Genomic DNA, 17934 nt, shown 5'->3' on the forward strand with positions numbered 1-17934 from the left:
CTGGACTTAAACAGGCGAGTGAGGAGGTTGTAAATTGCTGAGAACTAAAAAAAATCCACCATGTGCAACAACATTCAAAATATGAGGTAAAAATGTTCCTACGTGCGTTACATTTTCTGTGCACATTGCTGCTCCACAAGTCTACTTTCTGATCTCCTTCTCTCCTTTAAAACCTTGGGACCCGTAAAGCCTCTGTGCAGAGGAGCTCCACACATCGACGAGGAGGTATGACACACGCTTGACTTCAATTTCTATCTTTCCATCTACAGTCGGTCGAGTCTTCGCCTGAAACAGAAACCACGGCTCCTCATTCCATTCAGCCGTGCCAAGCAAGTCCTCTGTGTAGTTTGCCATCAGATCAGTATCAGTTTAGCTCAAGCAGCAACCTCCGGGGCCGGAAAGAGAAACATGAAGAAGTGCCAAAAACTGCAGTTCCTCGAATGGCCACTGGAGGCTGGCTCCAAAAGTCAGTCCCCTTTGCTAAAATGCCCAACTAGACAGCAGAAATAAACATGTAATAAACATGTGCACAGCCTGGTTCAAAAAATGGTTTTGGTCTTTTTGGCTAATTTCCCAATTCATGCCAACTTTATTTGTAAGTCTCTCATTTAAATTACATTAAGGTTTAAAGTTCTGCATAATTATGGGTTATGGCCGCTTTGAGTGACAACTAGCCGCTAAGTTTTAGCAACCAGACTTCATTCGACCGCTTCAGCTCCACCCATGCTCCACCTCTCTGTCCATTTTTGGATTAGCTGGGAGTTTCTGGAACTGGCAAGATGGGGACTGTCACTATGTCCCTTCAGGGACCTATGGGTGACGTCACAGAGACTGCCCCATGTTTTATACAGTCTATGGTTAAGCTGCAGGAGGGAGGCAGACTGTGCCGTCTGTTCACATGGTGGTACTGCGACACATGGATTCCTCCTGTTTCTGACAGATGTGATGATAAAATGTCGATATGTTTCCGCCTTATAGCGCCAAAGAAATATTCTGCCATATGACAGAGAAGCAGAGCAAGCTGAGAACTGATGAAAACTGTGAAATGTACATGTGCGTGCGCATGCACGTGTGCAGGTAAGTGTGCTTATAAGAGGTTCGAGATTTACTTAAGTTACCCAGAGGAAGCTTTTGGAGAAAAACACACTCTCAAACCTATCCTCTGTCAAGACTTATCTCAGCCCTCCAGAGGCAGCAAGACAAAGCTCACACATTTTAAAGTCTCCAGTGGTAAATGAGGCATTTGAGAAATTGCAAATGCCAGGAAACACACACCCTGACAGTTAATTTTTATAACCTTTTGTGAAAAGACTTACCAAGCAAACATTCAACCTGAGACCTACCCCATCGCTTGTGCCCCCATCCACCCACTCATCCCAGCAATTTGCTTTCTGTCTATCTCCGTCAACCCACACAAGACCAGCAAATACTGTAACAGCTACGAGGAAACTAAAATATGTCCCTACTATTTACTGGTTGAAAAAAGCTGTTTTTGCAGCATTATTTTACTTTCAGACTTGTTAAAGAATCAAACAGCACAGTTCTTGTTCAAATGGCTATGATCAATATTGGCTATTTGTACGTGAACTGGGCCGCAAACCCCCAGACAGTTATCATCTGGAGCATCTGGCTACTGAGGAGACACATTATTCTTATGGGTTGGTGGAGATCAAAAAGTAGAGCAAAGAAGAAAGGAAATATTTGCCAGACACACAATTCCAAACGTGTGCTAATGTTGCTCTGTGTCAGCTGTGTCAACCCTAACCCACGTTGCATTTACAGATGCAAAAAAAAAAAGTTTAACAATACAATTTTGAACCAGTTTGCAAGAAGTTGCATATTGTGGTTTAAAAATTGAAGGGATAACATCATACATCAGCATAGCCTTTAGCACTGACCTGAACCTCAATGCCATATCCCAGATAGACGGTAACCAAGTAGTTACACTCCACTCCAGAGTCAAGTTGCTGCAGGATTTCGATGTTACCCTCAGGGTCAGTGAAATTCAGACTGCATGGCTCTGTGGGAGACAGTAAAAAGACGAGTGATTCCCTTTTTCCCGGACCACTGATCTTTCTGACAGCCCACCTGTGTCTCCATGGCCCCGTAACCCTCTAACTATCTCCACAGATTTCCTCTCCGACACTGCTCATCTGCGCCTTCAGCCCTCTGTGGCCAGAGGAAAGGACAGGCGGGACACATCAGGGAAAATCAGATTGTTTTTGACACATGAGCAACTCTGTTATCCCTGGTGGAGAGATGAATAGCGGTGTGCAGCATGCAAAATGAACAGCAGTGACGTTGATGACCTGATGCTTAATTTTCCTGTCCTCTGGGATGGTTTTGTTAAATCGTTGGGGGGGAGGTTCACTGAAGTTTGAATGTCTGTCGGGGAAAAAGTTACTTGGATGCTGCTTCTATTTATTTCACAAAGGCGTTCGGATGTTCTGCTCAGTATAGAAAACATCAGCGTGCCTACCTGCTGTTTGCATGGTGGTGATGGTGGTAGTTGTTGTAACGGTTGTAGCCGTCATAGTGGTACCCTCTTCTCGGTATGCTGAATTTGGGTTGGGGGGTGGATGGTCTGGGCCGGTTTTGTTTTTCACTGCTGTCTCCCTAGCTTCACCTTTCTCCATCCTCATTGAGGAGGGTGCAAGGGTGGTCTCTGCAGGGAAAGCACTCCAACTTTGAGGTCTGCCTCTCTGTGAGGACAAGGAAGCCGCTGGGTTATTTTTACTGGCTGAACCTCTATTGTTTGGTGTCACTTGAGTGGTGAGGGAGTCTGTTGTTGGCACCACCTTGTCCCCCCCCACGGTCTTCTCCTTAGAGGCCTTCTTTTGAGGGAGAGACATGGGCGGCCTTGGCGTCGTGGGAGAAAACGTGGTCAGCGGGGAGGTGGCAGCCGCAGTAGCAGTGGTGGCAATGTCTGAGAAGGCCGGGGCATCCTCATGGGGCACCAGCTGAGTGACAGGGTCTCCTGCATCTGAGGCAGACACAGAGCCCGGCATGGTGGAATATGCAGCCACGGAGCCATCCCTCCTAAAAAAGTGCTGGTCCCCCTGGAAGTCCCTTGTAAGTAGGTGCTCATGTAGCAGCAGGCCCTTGAAGATGGGCTGGTGGTTGGGGATGTTCACTGGTGAGACAGTGGTGACAGCATGGAGATCGCTCTCTGTGTCCAGTGTTGATGAGCCCCTGTCTGGGTCCAGCGTCCTCTTACTGATGCTGTGACGTTCCCTTGGACCTAAGAGCGAAAGGATAGAAAAGAATATAGTTGTGTTAAGCAAAATGTTACAGGCTAGTAAGCTACAAAAGCAGCAGACACTGCACAAAAGCAGGATGTCTTCTTGACAGTTTCATTGTCGAATCATCAAATTTGCCAGCCTATAATCTGCTAAAATTACGCCTGACGAGGTGAGAGGCTGTCCTCATGTATAATTCTTCCACACATATCCCGTTGCTATTTAAATCAGTTCATTATGCATGTACGTGCGTGTGTGCATGTGTGTGGCTTTTCGGGGGAGGGGCGGTATTAAGTGTAATCTCTTATACTATCCATTATAAAAGATTTAATAGCAATACAGTCTAATGGGTTGACATACGGTATGTAGGTCACGGTAAGTAACATACAGTGCACACGGTGTGATTGGATGTGCTGTAAGAATGCAGTTTATTTTCCAGAGCATCTTCGGTGGCAGAATCAGATCTTTTCTCTCAGAATATAACATGTTACACTCCATATTTCATTAACCTACATTTTCATAAAACAAACCGCACAAGGACTACAAGGACATTCTTTTAAAGTTCTTGTGCCGGATTAATACTGGCAGTGGTGAGTAGCTGCCTGCAGAAAGCCAGTTTATTATCAAAGACGAATTCCACAATCGCTCCCTGCAGGCGGCGAAATCTCAGAGCGGAGAAACACCGAGCAGAAATAGTCTAGTAACTTATAAGATAAAAAGGTTTAAAAACACATATTTTTCTAAGGCGTTCTTCTGTGGGCTAGTATTCTCATTCCCTCTTCTTTTTTTTCAACCTCACACACACAACTTAAACGCAGTGCAGGCATTGCTAAATGTTCCGCAGGAAAAGCACTCAACCAGTGAGTAAGTCAGTAAACAAGAAAAAAGGAGAATGAATGGATGAACCTGTGCCTGCAAAACACTCATATATCCAGATTTAGACATTAGAATACTCTGGTCTAATAACTAATGTGAACTCAAGCAAACAAAAACAGTGTCCCGAATAAAATACATCAAATTAGATGATAAATTTACATGTCCTGCATCGGGAAGGTGGTGGAATTTTAATAGCAACAGTGGAATGATACTAAATGACTTGTCTTTCCTTTTGCTTCGATCTTTTAAATTATCATGTCCCGCAGCAATTTACACCATGTGTGACACATTATCACAAATCACAGAAGACACGAGTTGAAACATGGAACTTTCACATGAGATTTTACTGTGGAAAAGCCAAAACAAAAGATGCTCTCTGCGGTGACTTTGTCATTTTGGCTATGACGCTTCTAATCCATTTAAAAGGCAGGCTGAGCTGCAGTTTTAATGAAACAGCCACATAAACAATACAGTACCAGCAAACAGATGCACACGTTTAATACCTGATTAAAAAATAATAAAGTAAGCAACACAAACCTGATTATTAAATTAAAGACTGGAAGGATTGAAGCTGCACATGTTGGCTACACCTGTCTTTGTGACACCTGTCGTATCAGCCTTAATCATTGCGTGAAATCACTCACAGTAAAACAGGGATGGATTTACCCATTAACGATACAGTGAAGAATTTGATTCATGCAAGTAAACTTCTAACCAGTTTTAAAGGAGCAGTGCAGCCTGATTTACTGTAAAGCTGATTTTAATGCCAGTTTAAACATCAGCATATCTTTTCACAGCTCAGAAAGGACACATCAGTTCATGCATTTTTTTTTGTGTGTGTGTATGTGTGCCATATTTAGCCCATTGTCTGCTACATTCTCCTCAAATCAGGTTGTCACCGCTGCAAAATCCTCCAGACAGTGTAAACATTAGCAAAGATGAACTTCTTTGTCCACTCCTCGGTGGCTTTGACAGCACAATTATCCCGAAATGATCAAATGTTCTCCGGCCGGCTGCTCGTTAGACATGCTCAGATGACAACAAAGACTTTTCTCCTCATTCATAAACCTTCATGTGGAAAGAGTTTTCTTTGGGTTTTGAAATTCTAGTGCTGACTCGCGGTTCTAAGGTGCGCCTTGGCAGGGTTTCTTTCCATCTCGTTAAGACAGAGGCAGAAATGCAGTGTATTTCTCTGCGTGCTGCTGGACATAAAAATAAAACATCTCTGGCAATCACCATCCTTTTAGGAAGGTGAGACGAGCTGACTAAAAATACCACACCTCACTGCGAATTCTTCCTTTCATTTTGGCATCAATACAATCTCCATATTTCTCTGTTTTTATCTCATTTTCTGTACTTTACAGGCTCTTCACCTCCTTCCAACATTTCACTATGCATCTTTGTGCAGCTGCATGTAGCCAATCTGCAGACAGAAAAACACAAAACAGGAATGTTTAACTAGAGCTTGCGACATAAACAAGCCTGTGTTTTGTACAACATGAATAAGTAGCAAAGATAAATAATGAAAATAGTGAAGGAGTCCATATAATCCTCTTATTTGTCTATGTACATGTGTCTACATGAAACAATGGTCTCCGCTTTGACACCGTAATTAGCTTGCATTCAGGATGACAGCTTGTCTTAATGAGGAAGAAAAGCTGCCAGCACACTTTTCATGCTTATATAGATGAAAGGATGTTGTTGACACAGGCAACAAATGAGTGAGGCGTCCTCGCGGTGAGCACTCCTGTTCGCTCTCGCCTCAGCTACAAGTCAAAACAGGTGCAAGATTCATCTTTAAAATGGCCTGTAGGGGTCGGTTGAGTGGTACCACGATGTTTGTGCCCGTGTTAAATCTCATGTTAAAGCGCGTCATGAGTCAAACATCACAACAACAATGTTCACAAATGTTTTTCAAGGTGAGCTTGTCTGACGTGCTTGTGCCTTGGAAGCCTCTGATTTGTATCGTACATCTTCTGGTTGACAGTTTGTAGTGAGTTTCGCAGCCGGTCTAGTGTTTACACCTGTTCAATCCTGTTGTGATCAGTTCTGAACATCTGATTTAATTAGAGCGCTTGCATATTCTACAATTGACTGGCTCATTTTGGGCGTATTGATTACAGGCGTCGGTTGCCCTTCCTTTCTCCCTGAAACAGATGCTTTGATCTGCTTGGAGGAAAACATTCACCCAAAAAGACTGACTTTGTCTTTATTGATTCTGTAAAGATTCCCACAACAGGAAACATGCATTTGGGTTTAAAATGAGAAATGGTGTTTGAATGAAAGTAAAAAGCTCTGCTATGCTCATAAACTTGGAAAGTAGTTGTAAGCCATTGTACAGTTTTGCTGATGCAGAGTAGTTTTACCACCATCCGGTTAATAAAAGCTAGAAAATAAAAAAATAAAAGTTAATAAAAGGCTATTCAAGAGGAAGAGTAAACAATTGTGTTACAAAGCCTCTCCCAGGCTGACAGAATTGACACATGGTTTTACATTTTACTGGCAGACGCGACACCACATTTATCTTTCTTGGTGACAGAAGCAATTCAAAGGCCGTTTGAAGTTCTAAGATGGAGGAGAAACATTTCCTTGTAGCCTTATTCTGTCACAACAAGAGCAGCAAAAGCTGCACTATAAAGGCAAACTAAGCATATTTGACATGTTCCACAACCAGCAAGAATAAAGAGTGTAAAGGGAGGTCTTCATGAATGATTGAAGTATGTAATGCTGCCCCCCTCCTCATAATTGCAAAGTACTGAGGAATCTCAAACACATACAGTACATGCTGTAGGGTAAAGCTGAAGAACTGTCCTTTGCCACGAGTGTTATTAACGCTGCATGAATCTTGTAACTTAACCCTGCCTCTTACTTTCCTGTCGTTGTCTCCCTCTCGGTCTCTATCTACGTCGGTGAGCTTCCGACCATCCAGCTTCTGCACCTCGGTCAGAATATCGAGTGAAAGTGGAGAGTGAGAATGGAGAACTGGGTTAGACCAGAGTTTCTCATACACAGATCAATACAGGATCAATGTGTACAGGTTGGAGACCTCGCTGTGGTGATTACAGAGGAGCAAGTATCGCTGCCATACTGTTCTCCTCTCTGAACCTTAACTGGCTGTTTCAGAGTATGGATCCCAAACTGAATTTTTAAAGTAATTTGTTGAGTCTTAGTGTAATGTAAATCAATACATACAAAACAGGAAATAACAAACTGCAGTCTACTGTAGATGCATTGACATAAGTACAATGGCATCTAAAAGATACAACAAGACTGGGAAGATGCAAAGCTCTCTACAATTGTAGAAGATGCCCATCAAATTAGATTACTGCCCCTACGAGGTACTGAACATGGCATTCAATCAGTGCATTCAATCGTTTAGGTGAGAGGATGTGTTGGAAAAAAATAGAAAAAAAAACTTATATGGATATGAGACAATAGCCAATAAAAAGGTAAGAGGGAGTTAGCTTGTCATTGTCCACCTATGGAGAACATGTAGCCTAAATAACTTACAATGTATTAACAGGCTGTTTATTGATGGATGATGAAAATATGCATTTACCAAGAACAAAAAAATGCTTTAAGAACAAAAAAAAGGCCAAAGGCCAGGTTTGGTAGACTCAGCAGCACAATCATAAAAAAAAAAGACTCCATCTATCAAATACGACCTGTAGTACTTTGCCTGTTTTTTTTTTGTTTTTTTTTTTTTTGTTTGTTTTTTATTGTGCTAATTCTAGCATGCAAAAATCAAAAGATCATATCCAGCCTCTGTTGAGGTTTTAAAAGACAGCAATTCTCATACATTTCAGTAGGGATAAACAGGCAGACCACTGAGCAGCAACAGAAAAGAGCCTTTTGTGTAATGACTATTTTCATGTTTTCAGAGATACAATCTGAAACAAGCTATAATGTAATGCAAATGCTGAAAAGATGTTCATTTGATTGGTTATGCAACCTTCTATTACTGTCAAGTAGACAAAAATTACAACCTTTGCCAGTCCCTGATTCTCTATACAGGAAGCAGGCCCCCATTCTCACCTGTTTCCATCCACTGTTGGAAAATCAGACCCTACTGCCAGCCAATTTAAATTTATTGTGCTTGAAGGACTCCAATCAGGTATAGATGTACTGTAATATGCCAGTCTGCTGTCAGAACAAAGTGATTGTGATGTGCTCTGTCAGGCTCTCAGAATGGGTGTCATGCTATCATATTTAACCCTTCACACACCAGCAAGTTGCATCAAATCATGGGCAATGAATAAAATCACAAAGAGGTGATGGATGTTAACATTTGTGAAAGTCGCGCTGTGCATTGTACAGCAACGCGAGGGGCCAAATGGCATCCATGCACACGTTCTGTAGCAGACGTAGGAGCTGCAGGGAAATTGAATATAGCTTGTTACTCCTCACCTCAGTTAAACTTAATTTGGTGCAGTAGATCCAACAGCTAAAAGTAGATGCCGTGCTGCACACTCCAGAGGTTATGCGTGTAACTACATTACATCACACCACAGTGAAGCCGGTTAATTAGAGCTAATTCATAAATTAGAGGTGGTAATTACCATGACAGAATGAGACTACTGTTATCTTATTCTGAGCAGTGGCACAAATACAATAAAATACCATTTATTGTCCTTGGAGAATTTTTGTCAGTGAAATGCTTCTTCCTCTGTGTGCACATTTAGTAGAGCACACCTTTGGTCTCAGAGGGTGGAAAACCTTCACCTGTTCCTTAAGGAACTGCTTGTTTCGTTACGCCCTATCACATCCAGCTATGTGATGTCCCACCATCCCTGTTGCTAACATTCAACACCTTCTTAAAACTGAAGCTACATATGCAGCCGTTGAAATCCTCCAGACAAAAAAACATGGGTGCTTCATTAAAAGAAGTCTGCGGGTCCGCAGGTGAAGCGCACTGAGTGGTGGTGAAAGTGAATACACAGTCTTACTGTGGCACCCTGCCACTTTTACGCATGTTTGAAAAGGCGTGGCCCCTCTCTAAACCTTTAAAGGACATCTTACGCACATGAACGTCAGGTTTTCATCTATCCCATGTGCAATAAGTGCTCTTCATTCTAATACATTATGGATTCCCTCAAACAGCTTAGCAAATTATTTTTCTTATCTTGCTGTTTTCCTTGCTTATGTTATAAATATCCTATTATACACCTGTCTTATTCTGAATTACATGCATAGTACCAGAGTTTGTCTTCAGTTGACTTATTGTGTTTTTACTGGGTTTTTGTTTTTGTGTTTTCATGCTGACCGGCTGCAAATAGAAATTCCTCTTGTGGGACAATACAGATCTGAACTGAACTGAACTGAACATCTCAACTGGGCTGCTCATTTGTTTTTGCCTACATAATGAAAGCATTAGGCAAATGTGGTTTGCAGAAGACTGAAATTATAAGGCATGTTTGCAGTCCTAAGGCTCATCTCTACTGACTAGATTATGATAAAAGATGTCTGGCCATCCTGATTATCTGTGGTAGTTAGGGTAGAGGTACAAGCTCAAGCTTTGCCCCCGATATTCAGTGGATCCACGACAATCGCTCAATCTACAGAACACTGGCTAAGATGACAGAGTGAGCAATCATAGGGGAATCCTCCTCAAGATGGCAACAGACAGCCTCCTCTCTTCAGTTGCATATCAATGGAGTCATCAGTGAACACTCAGCGCATGGAGAGAGCGCTAATAAGATGGGACAAGCTACACTCGAGGCAGGCTGCTGATTGACATCAATCTCCTTATATCCAGGGGCTTTATTTCCTTATTATTACAGAGAGCCACTAGACAAGCAAATCAATAAGCAGCTTCCGCTGGGCTCAGATACGAGGCCTTCAGATCACTCTACATGACTCCTTTTAGGATCCTCAGTGGAGGTTCGCGCTCATGAATTCATTCTAACACCCAGGGTGAAAATTTCCTAGCAGTGACATTTGCTGCAAATAATGGACTGTGTGCAGATTCTACACATTTTATGCTGTTTGCATAAAGCGATAAGGGAAGACTATAGGAAATAATGGGGTGAAACTGATAAATGATTCCATTAGTTAACTTAATGAATTGATAATTTAATTTGGCTTGTGGGTGTGACAGGTGCATGCGCACGGGGGGAAAAAGGTAGCTGGAAGAAAGAGAAGCAAATTCAATTACGCGAGCGCTGGCTGGAAGAATAAGCCTTTCACAAAACAAACACTAAAAACTCACAATTTCATCCCTCGCACAGTAATTCCCGGTCTAAAACGTTGGAAGTGCACCCATGGCTGTGCAGAGACTCTAATTTCAGAGCATCACATTTTCCTTTTACTGTCTGGTTTTTGAGTCATGAGGATAACGACGTATTGAGATGAGACACACTCTTATCCTCCATCTGCCCTTTGACTCCACTGAGCGGAACCATAACTTTTCCATTTCATTTATTACGGCCTGTCTGTGTTGCGGTTCATTGAGCATTGTCCTTCAGACAGGCTTTAAACAAACTGTGTCTTAATGGTGCTCAGAAGCTCATAAGACCTGACCTTTAAGCTGGAGCAGAACAAAAACAGACCTTACCCGGCTCCACTATTTGCATGAAATCTACTGTAAAGCACTAAAGCTGCAGGGGGTAAAGCGGCCAACCTTAAACAAATCTGAACTCCATGGTGACGGGTTGAATGTGGTTTAACTGGCAATAATTTTCTATAATCTATAATTTTATTAGCTGAATCAATTTGCACTTTGCGTGCAACAGCCCTCCCTAATTTATCTTCTGTGCATTCTCTCCTTTTCACCTTCTGCGTTTTTCTTTTTTCTACCAGTGCACTAAGGAATGAAAGCCTCTCGCCTCGTATTAAAATTACATCATTTTCTGTAATCGGGCAGAATCTGCCTCATATAGAAGTCGGATCCTTGTTGTATTTCAATTTACCAATGTGCTACATCCTCGAAAATACTGGGAGGAATGTTTCTTTTCACACCTCATTTCCCCCCATTAGAGTAATTTATCTTTTCATTTTCTTCTCATTTACTCCATGGTGGAGTCAATTAAGAAAAGAGCTGTGGGTGAAGCAAAACCTGCAACTTTTACATCTGTAGTGGTTTACCGTATTTTAAATTTGCAGAATGAGTTTTAACAGTAGTTGTGAAGTTGTAGAAGTTCTGGATTAACAAAATATACATGTTCTAACATGTGACATAATTTATTACTATCACATACCAGGTGTATACTTTTACCACTGCAATAACATAATACATCAGTATATAGAGGAAAGAATATGTAATATACACCTCAGTGCTTTCTCTGAGGGTGCAGACTGTACGTCTGGCTCTCCTCCTGACAGCACAGACATTAGAGCTGAATTTAAAAGCTACCTGATTGATGTCACACTCTCCACCTCTCTTCCAATGATTTCCCAGCCCCATAACAATTCCATCAGCTCGAGGAAAACCCGACCGAAGGGCCACACTGGTGATTTTCAACCTTATCTGTGTACCTGTCATAGATGGACATGCCTATGTATGCCATTACACTTGTCAATACTCTCGCAAGGAGGCTCGTGTTACACACTAAACCAGTCAGAAGCAAGAAAGACTCATTTCAGCCTCAAGAGCTGTCTCGCTGTCTTTGTCAGGCGGCAAAGATTGCACGAAACTAGGAAAATTAAAGTGCCAACAAAACACAATTGAGGACCACTGCGGCTTTCCCATGTTTTGCTTTTAGAAACAAATAGAGTGCTCATGTGCTCATGTTGATAAAACTAATTTGAAAGGAAGTGAGTGTTGTCAGTGGTTTGAGCAAGCCCGGCGGTGTTTGATGAGGCCTTAGCGATGAGGTTAAAAGTCTGTTAAGTGGGCTTGCTTGGCACGCTGCTATTCTAGCTGGCTTTGGTTGCAGCAGAATGGAAGAAAAAGAAGCAAAATCAGAGAGAAGAAAAGCCCATTGAACTGGAAAACAAACAGACTCATATTTTCATAAGCATTACGTCAAGGTACTATCTAGAATATTTTTCGTGTGTGCGTGTGTTGAATAAATGCAGCATCATTCCATCAAACTGTTTCACTTGCCAGAACACTCCTGCAAACTAGAAGTCTCTTGCCTCGGTCTCACACTCTGTGGGAGTCTTCTCCTGCAGAGTCGCCTCCCTTTGAAATAAGCCTGCTGGCGTTCGCGGTGAAACAGAAACCGTCTCTGCGTCTCTTTAATATGGACTTAAGGCTCAGTACAGTTTACCTTGTGCCTGAGCTCCAACCTGACCGGCTCTGCCATTTGTCAGCCTTTATAGTGTGACATACAGTATCAATCCTGTGATGTCGGCTCCCTGGTGCACCCACACACGGCCGGATACAGATACACGGACACATGCTCTATAGCCTGTAATGACACAACTCTGAATTCTATTTCAACACCATATTCTTTTATCGGCGCCAACAAGTGAGTGGACAAAGCAAGCCATTAAAAAAGTCCTGCTGAGTCATGTTTCAGGCTGGTATCACAGATAGTTCTTTATGCTGATTCTCTCTGAAATTCAGAATGAACGTTTGGTGTGATTTGTTAAACTGCGGTTTTAATCTTCTGATCTCTCGCTTCAGGCCAGCGCTGCTCGTTTCCACACGGAGCTTGTTGGATAATTACGACATGAATATTATATTTCATCAATGGTTTCTGATGTGGCTAACAGGCACAGGAAAAATCGATGGTTTGCGAGGAATCAACAGTGAAATCCTCTACAAAGTAATATTTCTTGCGGCGAATGTCCGCAGATGACGAGGAGAAGGTGAGTTTACTGTGACGGCGCTGGAAAGGAGAGCAGGGGCGATCTTGTTCGAGTGTGAACCCTGACCTTGATGTTTTTACAGGATCGGTTCAAAGGAAGCGGCGAGCAGACCTTCAGCCAAAAATCACTCTCAGAGTCAGGGCAATGTGAGCAGCACATTTTCCGTGCGTTCTGCTGAAGCAAGCAAAGCAAAATAAAGTGTGACTGGTGAAAGGGATCACAAAAGAGGAGAGAAGTCAGAGGGAGCAGGGAGACGATGCGTTTGAAATTGTTGTAATTCTCTGACACTTGATGGCTGTCTCTTTTAAGGAAAGAGGGTGACGCACGGAGATAGAAAGAATCGCCGCCAGGTCACTATTCTGCAAGGGACATGTTATTTTCTTCCCTCTCAACATGACGGACACATGCTGGAAAATTCCATCTAAGTGGAGTGACAGTATTCACCTCAAGAAAGAGTCTGAGAGTACCACTGGCTTATTTCTCACTCTCGAGCTTTCTGTTCTAGCGTGTTGCAACGTGCGTGTTGTGTTTTTTTTTTTCCAGCTGTTGCCAGCTGGAAGCCTGTGGAAGAGAGAGGTCTGTTTATGATGCCTGATCCATACAGAGCATCAAGCAGAGTTAAAAGAGTACCGCGGGCTGACGACTATTTCGGAGCAGCGGGTTGTCCGCAAGGCCAGGTCTGCATTAGACTGCACAAACCAACCCCTTTTCTTTCAGTCTGAAACTCTTCCCTCAGTATGGTTCAAATGCAACAAGAGTAAAAACGCCTTTGCCCCCTGTGCAATAACCCTGCTTCATCTGCATGTGGAATTTAACATTTCGAGATTGTTTTGTTGCATTAGGGTTCTGTATATTGTATGTGCAGGAAACATTTTTGACTTTTTTGTTGTTTTTTGGACTTCTGGTGTTTTCTCTCTCGTGCCCCGGACTGCAAGTCAAGTTCCCCCTCCGGGATAATAAAATGACTAGACTGAGCTGAACTGTGGACAGCTGTCATGCACTTTTTCACCTTCCACTTCTTCACGACTAACGCCTGTAGTGGGGTATTGGATTCAGACTGTAGCAGTAGTTGTAGTGGCATTTCATCCAGCAGCACCCTTTTTTTTTGACGATGGAAAAACTTTCCCTGCATTCGGGAAATGTAATCGATTACAGCTCAACCCTTGTCATCTCCTGACTGCGCCAAACCTCAGCAATTTTTCAAAGCAATCTTGAAACAATAGACGGAATACAAAACGCAAACAATAATAAGCTAAATCCTGGAGGGAGCGATGAGAGAGAGAGCGGGAAAGAGGGAGAAGGTGTCTCGGAGCAGTGGCATTTTAATATGCTGGCTGCATGTAATGTTGAAATTAGCTTTATGCGTTTTGGCAGGGGAGTGCCAGAGAGCAAAGCCAGGTGAGGGCCTGTGAGTACACAAGTCTGAAAACATAAATGCTGTAAACCAAAACACAAGCTGCCTATTGGGAGGTGAGGAGAAACAATATTAACACTGACAGTGATGGATGATGCCGCTTCCTGTAGAGGTCTGATAGATAGAGGGCCCTTTAGAGCCAAGAAGCACCATGTTCTCGACTAAAAGTGTACTCCAAGTGTGTTTCACGTACAGAGATTAAAAAAAAAAAAGCGTTCGTAAAGAAAAAGCATACAGTTGCGTTGCTTTTTTGCATAAAGACAGACGGGTTTATTCTGTGGTGCTTTTTTCAATTATATTTGCAAGCTCGGCTGTTAAAGTAAAGGTTAGATGTAAGAGCACATTCATACTGCAGCACCACTCGCATTGCCTCCCAGCAGTTGTGTGTGCTGTATGTTTGCTGACGTCCAATCTCACAAATTTATGAGCCGCCACTGTTTTGCTTCATTGCTAATAAGCGATCTGCTTGCACGTCTGGGATACATTAGCTAGCAACACCGCCGCCTCCTCCCGATGAGAACTCTAAATTAAAACCAAAAGCTCCAAGCAGCAAAGCATGCTTCTGCGTTTTATTTCAGTTACAGACAACGTATAATCTGTAATTTTGCTTAAAAAAAAAAAAAAAAGATGCTTTGCTTACAGCCAGAAATCATATTACGACTGGTAGCAGAGTGAAAAATGTACCAAAATACGGCCGTGTAGTCCATATCATAACATAATGGCACACTATACATTACATGAAGAATTATCCCATTAACTCATTAGTATTAGCTTCTCTTGGTTATCAAAAATGTCACAGTGAACAGCTAGAGCTCAAACAGGCCACACAAACGAAGCCCAGATCAGTTTATTGGCCTCTCAGAGGAAGAGGAGCAGCTAAAAGAGAGATCAACAGCCCTCCACTCCAAAAACAATATATTATATTGTCTTCTGCTGCTATATTCCGGAGCTCAAATTGATGTTGCTCTTCACCGCAGCAGTGCGATTCGATACATCAGCCAGCCACTTGTGGTATTTTAGCTCTGGAGCCGTCCCCTTCAAATTCCCCCCACATGTACTGTAGCTTTACTGCGTTTTCACAGCGAGGGAAAAGGTTAAAGGGAGATAAGGATAAAATAAAACATGAAATTGTCATTGATGATAAGAAGAGATATGATGACTCTGCTAAGCCACGAGGCAGATTGAAAAAAAAAAAACACAGGGAGGTCATGCTGCAACGCTGTTGTGTTTTAGCTTTTGCATTCTGTTGCATGTTTTTGCCTGTAAATGGATCCGATCGTTTTACACACACTGGTGAAGTAACTGTAGCAGTCTTTCCATCATTTGTCAGATTGGCAATCCACCTTTCCATGCTGTCGCTGCACTGCAGCGTAGTGATTCTGCATCATGTGTGACAGTAATTATCCTGGACACATCAACTCAATTACAATATATCAGACAGGTGACATACAAACTCATATACAGGTAACATGCCACTGTGGATTTATTGATCATACTGACTTGCAGAACTCTGTTATTCCTCTCTTATTAAACCAATCTTGTACGCCGCTGTAGGAGGGTGTTTACCTCAGGACAGCTCTTTCAGTAGCTGCTTTAAATAGCTGCCACTCACTGCCTCATGTAGTGTACTGTTTTAATAAACTGCAGCGGATAGAGCAGTGTACTCGTGTATGATTGAGAGGCTCCAAAAAATCCTGCTCTGATATGATTTAAACTTCTCACAGAAAAGGAGGGCCCAGCCTGGCGTAGGAGCAGGTTATCATGAAGTGCCATACGTTACCATACCAGGTGACCGGAGAGCAGAGCCAATCACGTTGCAGCATAGCGACAGACAGTAAAAACAAAACCCGGATGATGAACTAGCCTCATGGCGAGCAGCTGTTTGTCTCCGGACACAAACGTTACATTAGCATTGCTGATTCCCTGCGTGAAATCCCCAGAACACCTTTCCCCGCACAAAAGTTACAAACTTGTTTTCCATCCGCCTCTGTGCGATGAAAAGAATCATCAGTTTATAAACTTTTTATTTTATTTTATTTTTTTTCTCTGTGGTTTATAGCTTCACCAAAATTGGTTTTCAAGCCTGGCTACCCTAAGAGGATCTACAAACACATGTGGTGCAAGAGCAAATCTGTGTGGAACAGCACTGTGAGAGAAAAAATAAAAGAGTGGAAATTAAAGTGGTTTAGCCTGAATAGGTTTAAGGGGCTGGAAAAGAAATTTTAGTGCCCAGTCATTCATCCTTCTCATATCACTGTTAATGTACATTTTTAATGGTCTGTCCGTCCCAGCTCAGCAGAAATTCCGAGGCCTTCATCAGAAGGTGTTTCACTCGCACTGTTTCAGGCGGCTAAACTGTCGCGTGGGCGGCGTTGGACTGTTGTGTTAATCCGGCTCTATTAATTCTAGATCCCTGCAAGCGACGAAGCTGCACAGCTGATGAATGACTCGCCAGATCAAAAACAATCATGCATTAAGAGACAACACCAGAGCAATAATTGTCAGACATAAGGTGTCAGTATGGTCAAAAGGACCTCCTCCCTTGATAATTGAATAAGCACGATAAGCACGTCTGGCCACTTTCTCTCTGTGATGGCAGGCTTATTAACCCGCCTTCAGGATAAAAACACTTTTAAATCTAAATTCATAAACATGTTTTGGTTAGCACTTCATAGCAGGTTGTAGCATTGTGAACCCTTAACTGTTATGCATTTATCTCTATCCCGTCTCCCAGGGAGAGAACACTTACATAACTGACAAAAGAGGTTCAAATGGGTTGTTATGTGTCATATAGGGTATATACAGTACATAATAATACCTCATAGCCACGAGGAGCATCAATCACTGAAATAATCATCACTTTATTGAGCTCCACAGAAAAAAAAGTGCTCTCTAAACCAAATATTTGTCATATTTGTCACCTCATCATAATTGTCCCGCTGGTATCTCATGGGTATTCCAGACAGGACTGTACAACACTATAATGTGGGTTTATGCAGAATTTACAACAATTATAAAATAGGCATCACTGTGCTCATACTAGTAGTTGTGCATGTCTTTTGATGTAAATGTTATTTCCATGTGGGGCTCTAGGATTGATCAGACGACCTCTGGACTGTTCTGAAGAGAAAGAACTCCAGGACGAGCATTAATTGGTAGATGAGCGGTGGCGCATGCTGCTCTAAGAATGAGGGGAACTCATTCTCTCCTTTGCCTCTTTCATGTTTCTTTTGTGAGCTCCTCGTTGTGAAGAATCCAGTGCTGCTCCTCAAGGTCTTTATAGACAGCAGGTGGTCAAAACGCCCACGCCAGTGCTAACCCCAGCGCCATCGCACATGTAAAAGACATACATCAAAGCCGAGACTCACATCTGCAGCTGTTTGTTTATTCCTTCGCTACGCAGCGAGATAGGAGATGAGCAGCTCTTGATTTTAACATGCTGGTTAGTTCTCTTCAGCATAAACACACACAAGTCCCGCTTTCAACTGCCTGCGCCGTGATCATCCGCGCCGTGTTACCGCTACGCTGCAAAATCAAGCTTGTCAGCTACAAAACAGCGTAGTCCATTCAAAGAGGGCCTGATTTGCCAAAAAGAAAGAAAAAAAAACACACTGTTTGTTGCCATGTAATCTCTTTGTCTGTTAGGCAGCC

General features: G+C 42.6%; 1 protein-coding gene across 1 annotated transcript in view; it reads right to left on the minus strand.

Moving 5' to 3' along the window:
• Nucleotides 1–17934, minus strand: part of sez6a (seizure related 6 homolog a) — an 82005-nt gene that overhangs the window by 34742 nt on the left and 29329 nt on the right. The window contains exons 2-3 of the mRNA XM_041952724.1: nucleotides 2480–3241; nucleotides 1899–2020 (exon numbers count right to left, since the gene is read on the minus strand). Coding sequence (XP_041808658.1) covers nucleotides 1899–2020; nucleotides 2480–3241 — 884 coding nt within the window. The remainder of the gene's footprint in view (nucleotides 1–1898; nucleotides 2021–2479; nucleotides 3242–17934) is intronic.

This window comes from Chelmon rostratus, chromosome 14 (assembly GCF_017976325.1).
Source record: "Chelmon rostratus isolate fCheRos1 chromosome 14, fCheRos1.pri, whole genome shotgun sequence".
In the NCBI taxonomy this organism is placed as follows: Eukaryota; Metazoa; Chordata; class Actinopteri; order Chaetodontiformes; family Chaetodontidae; genus Chelmon; species Chelmon rostratus.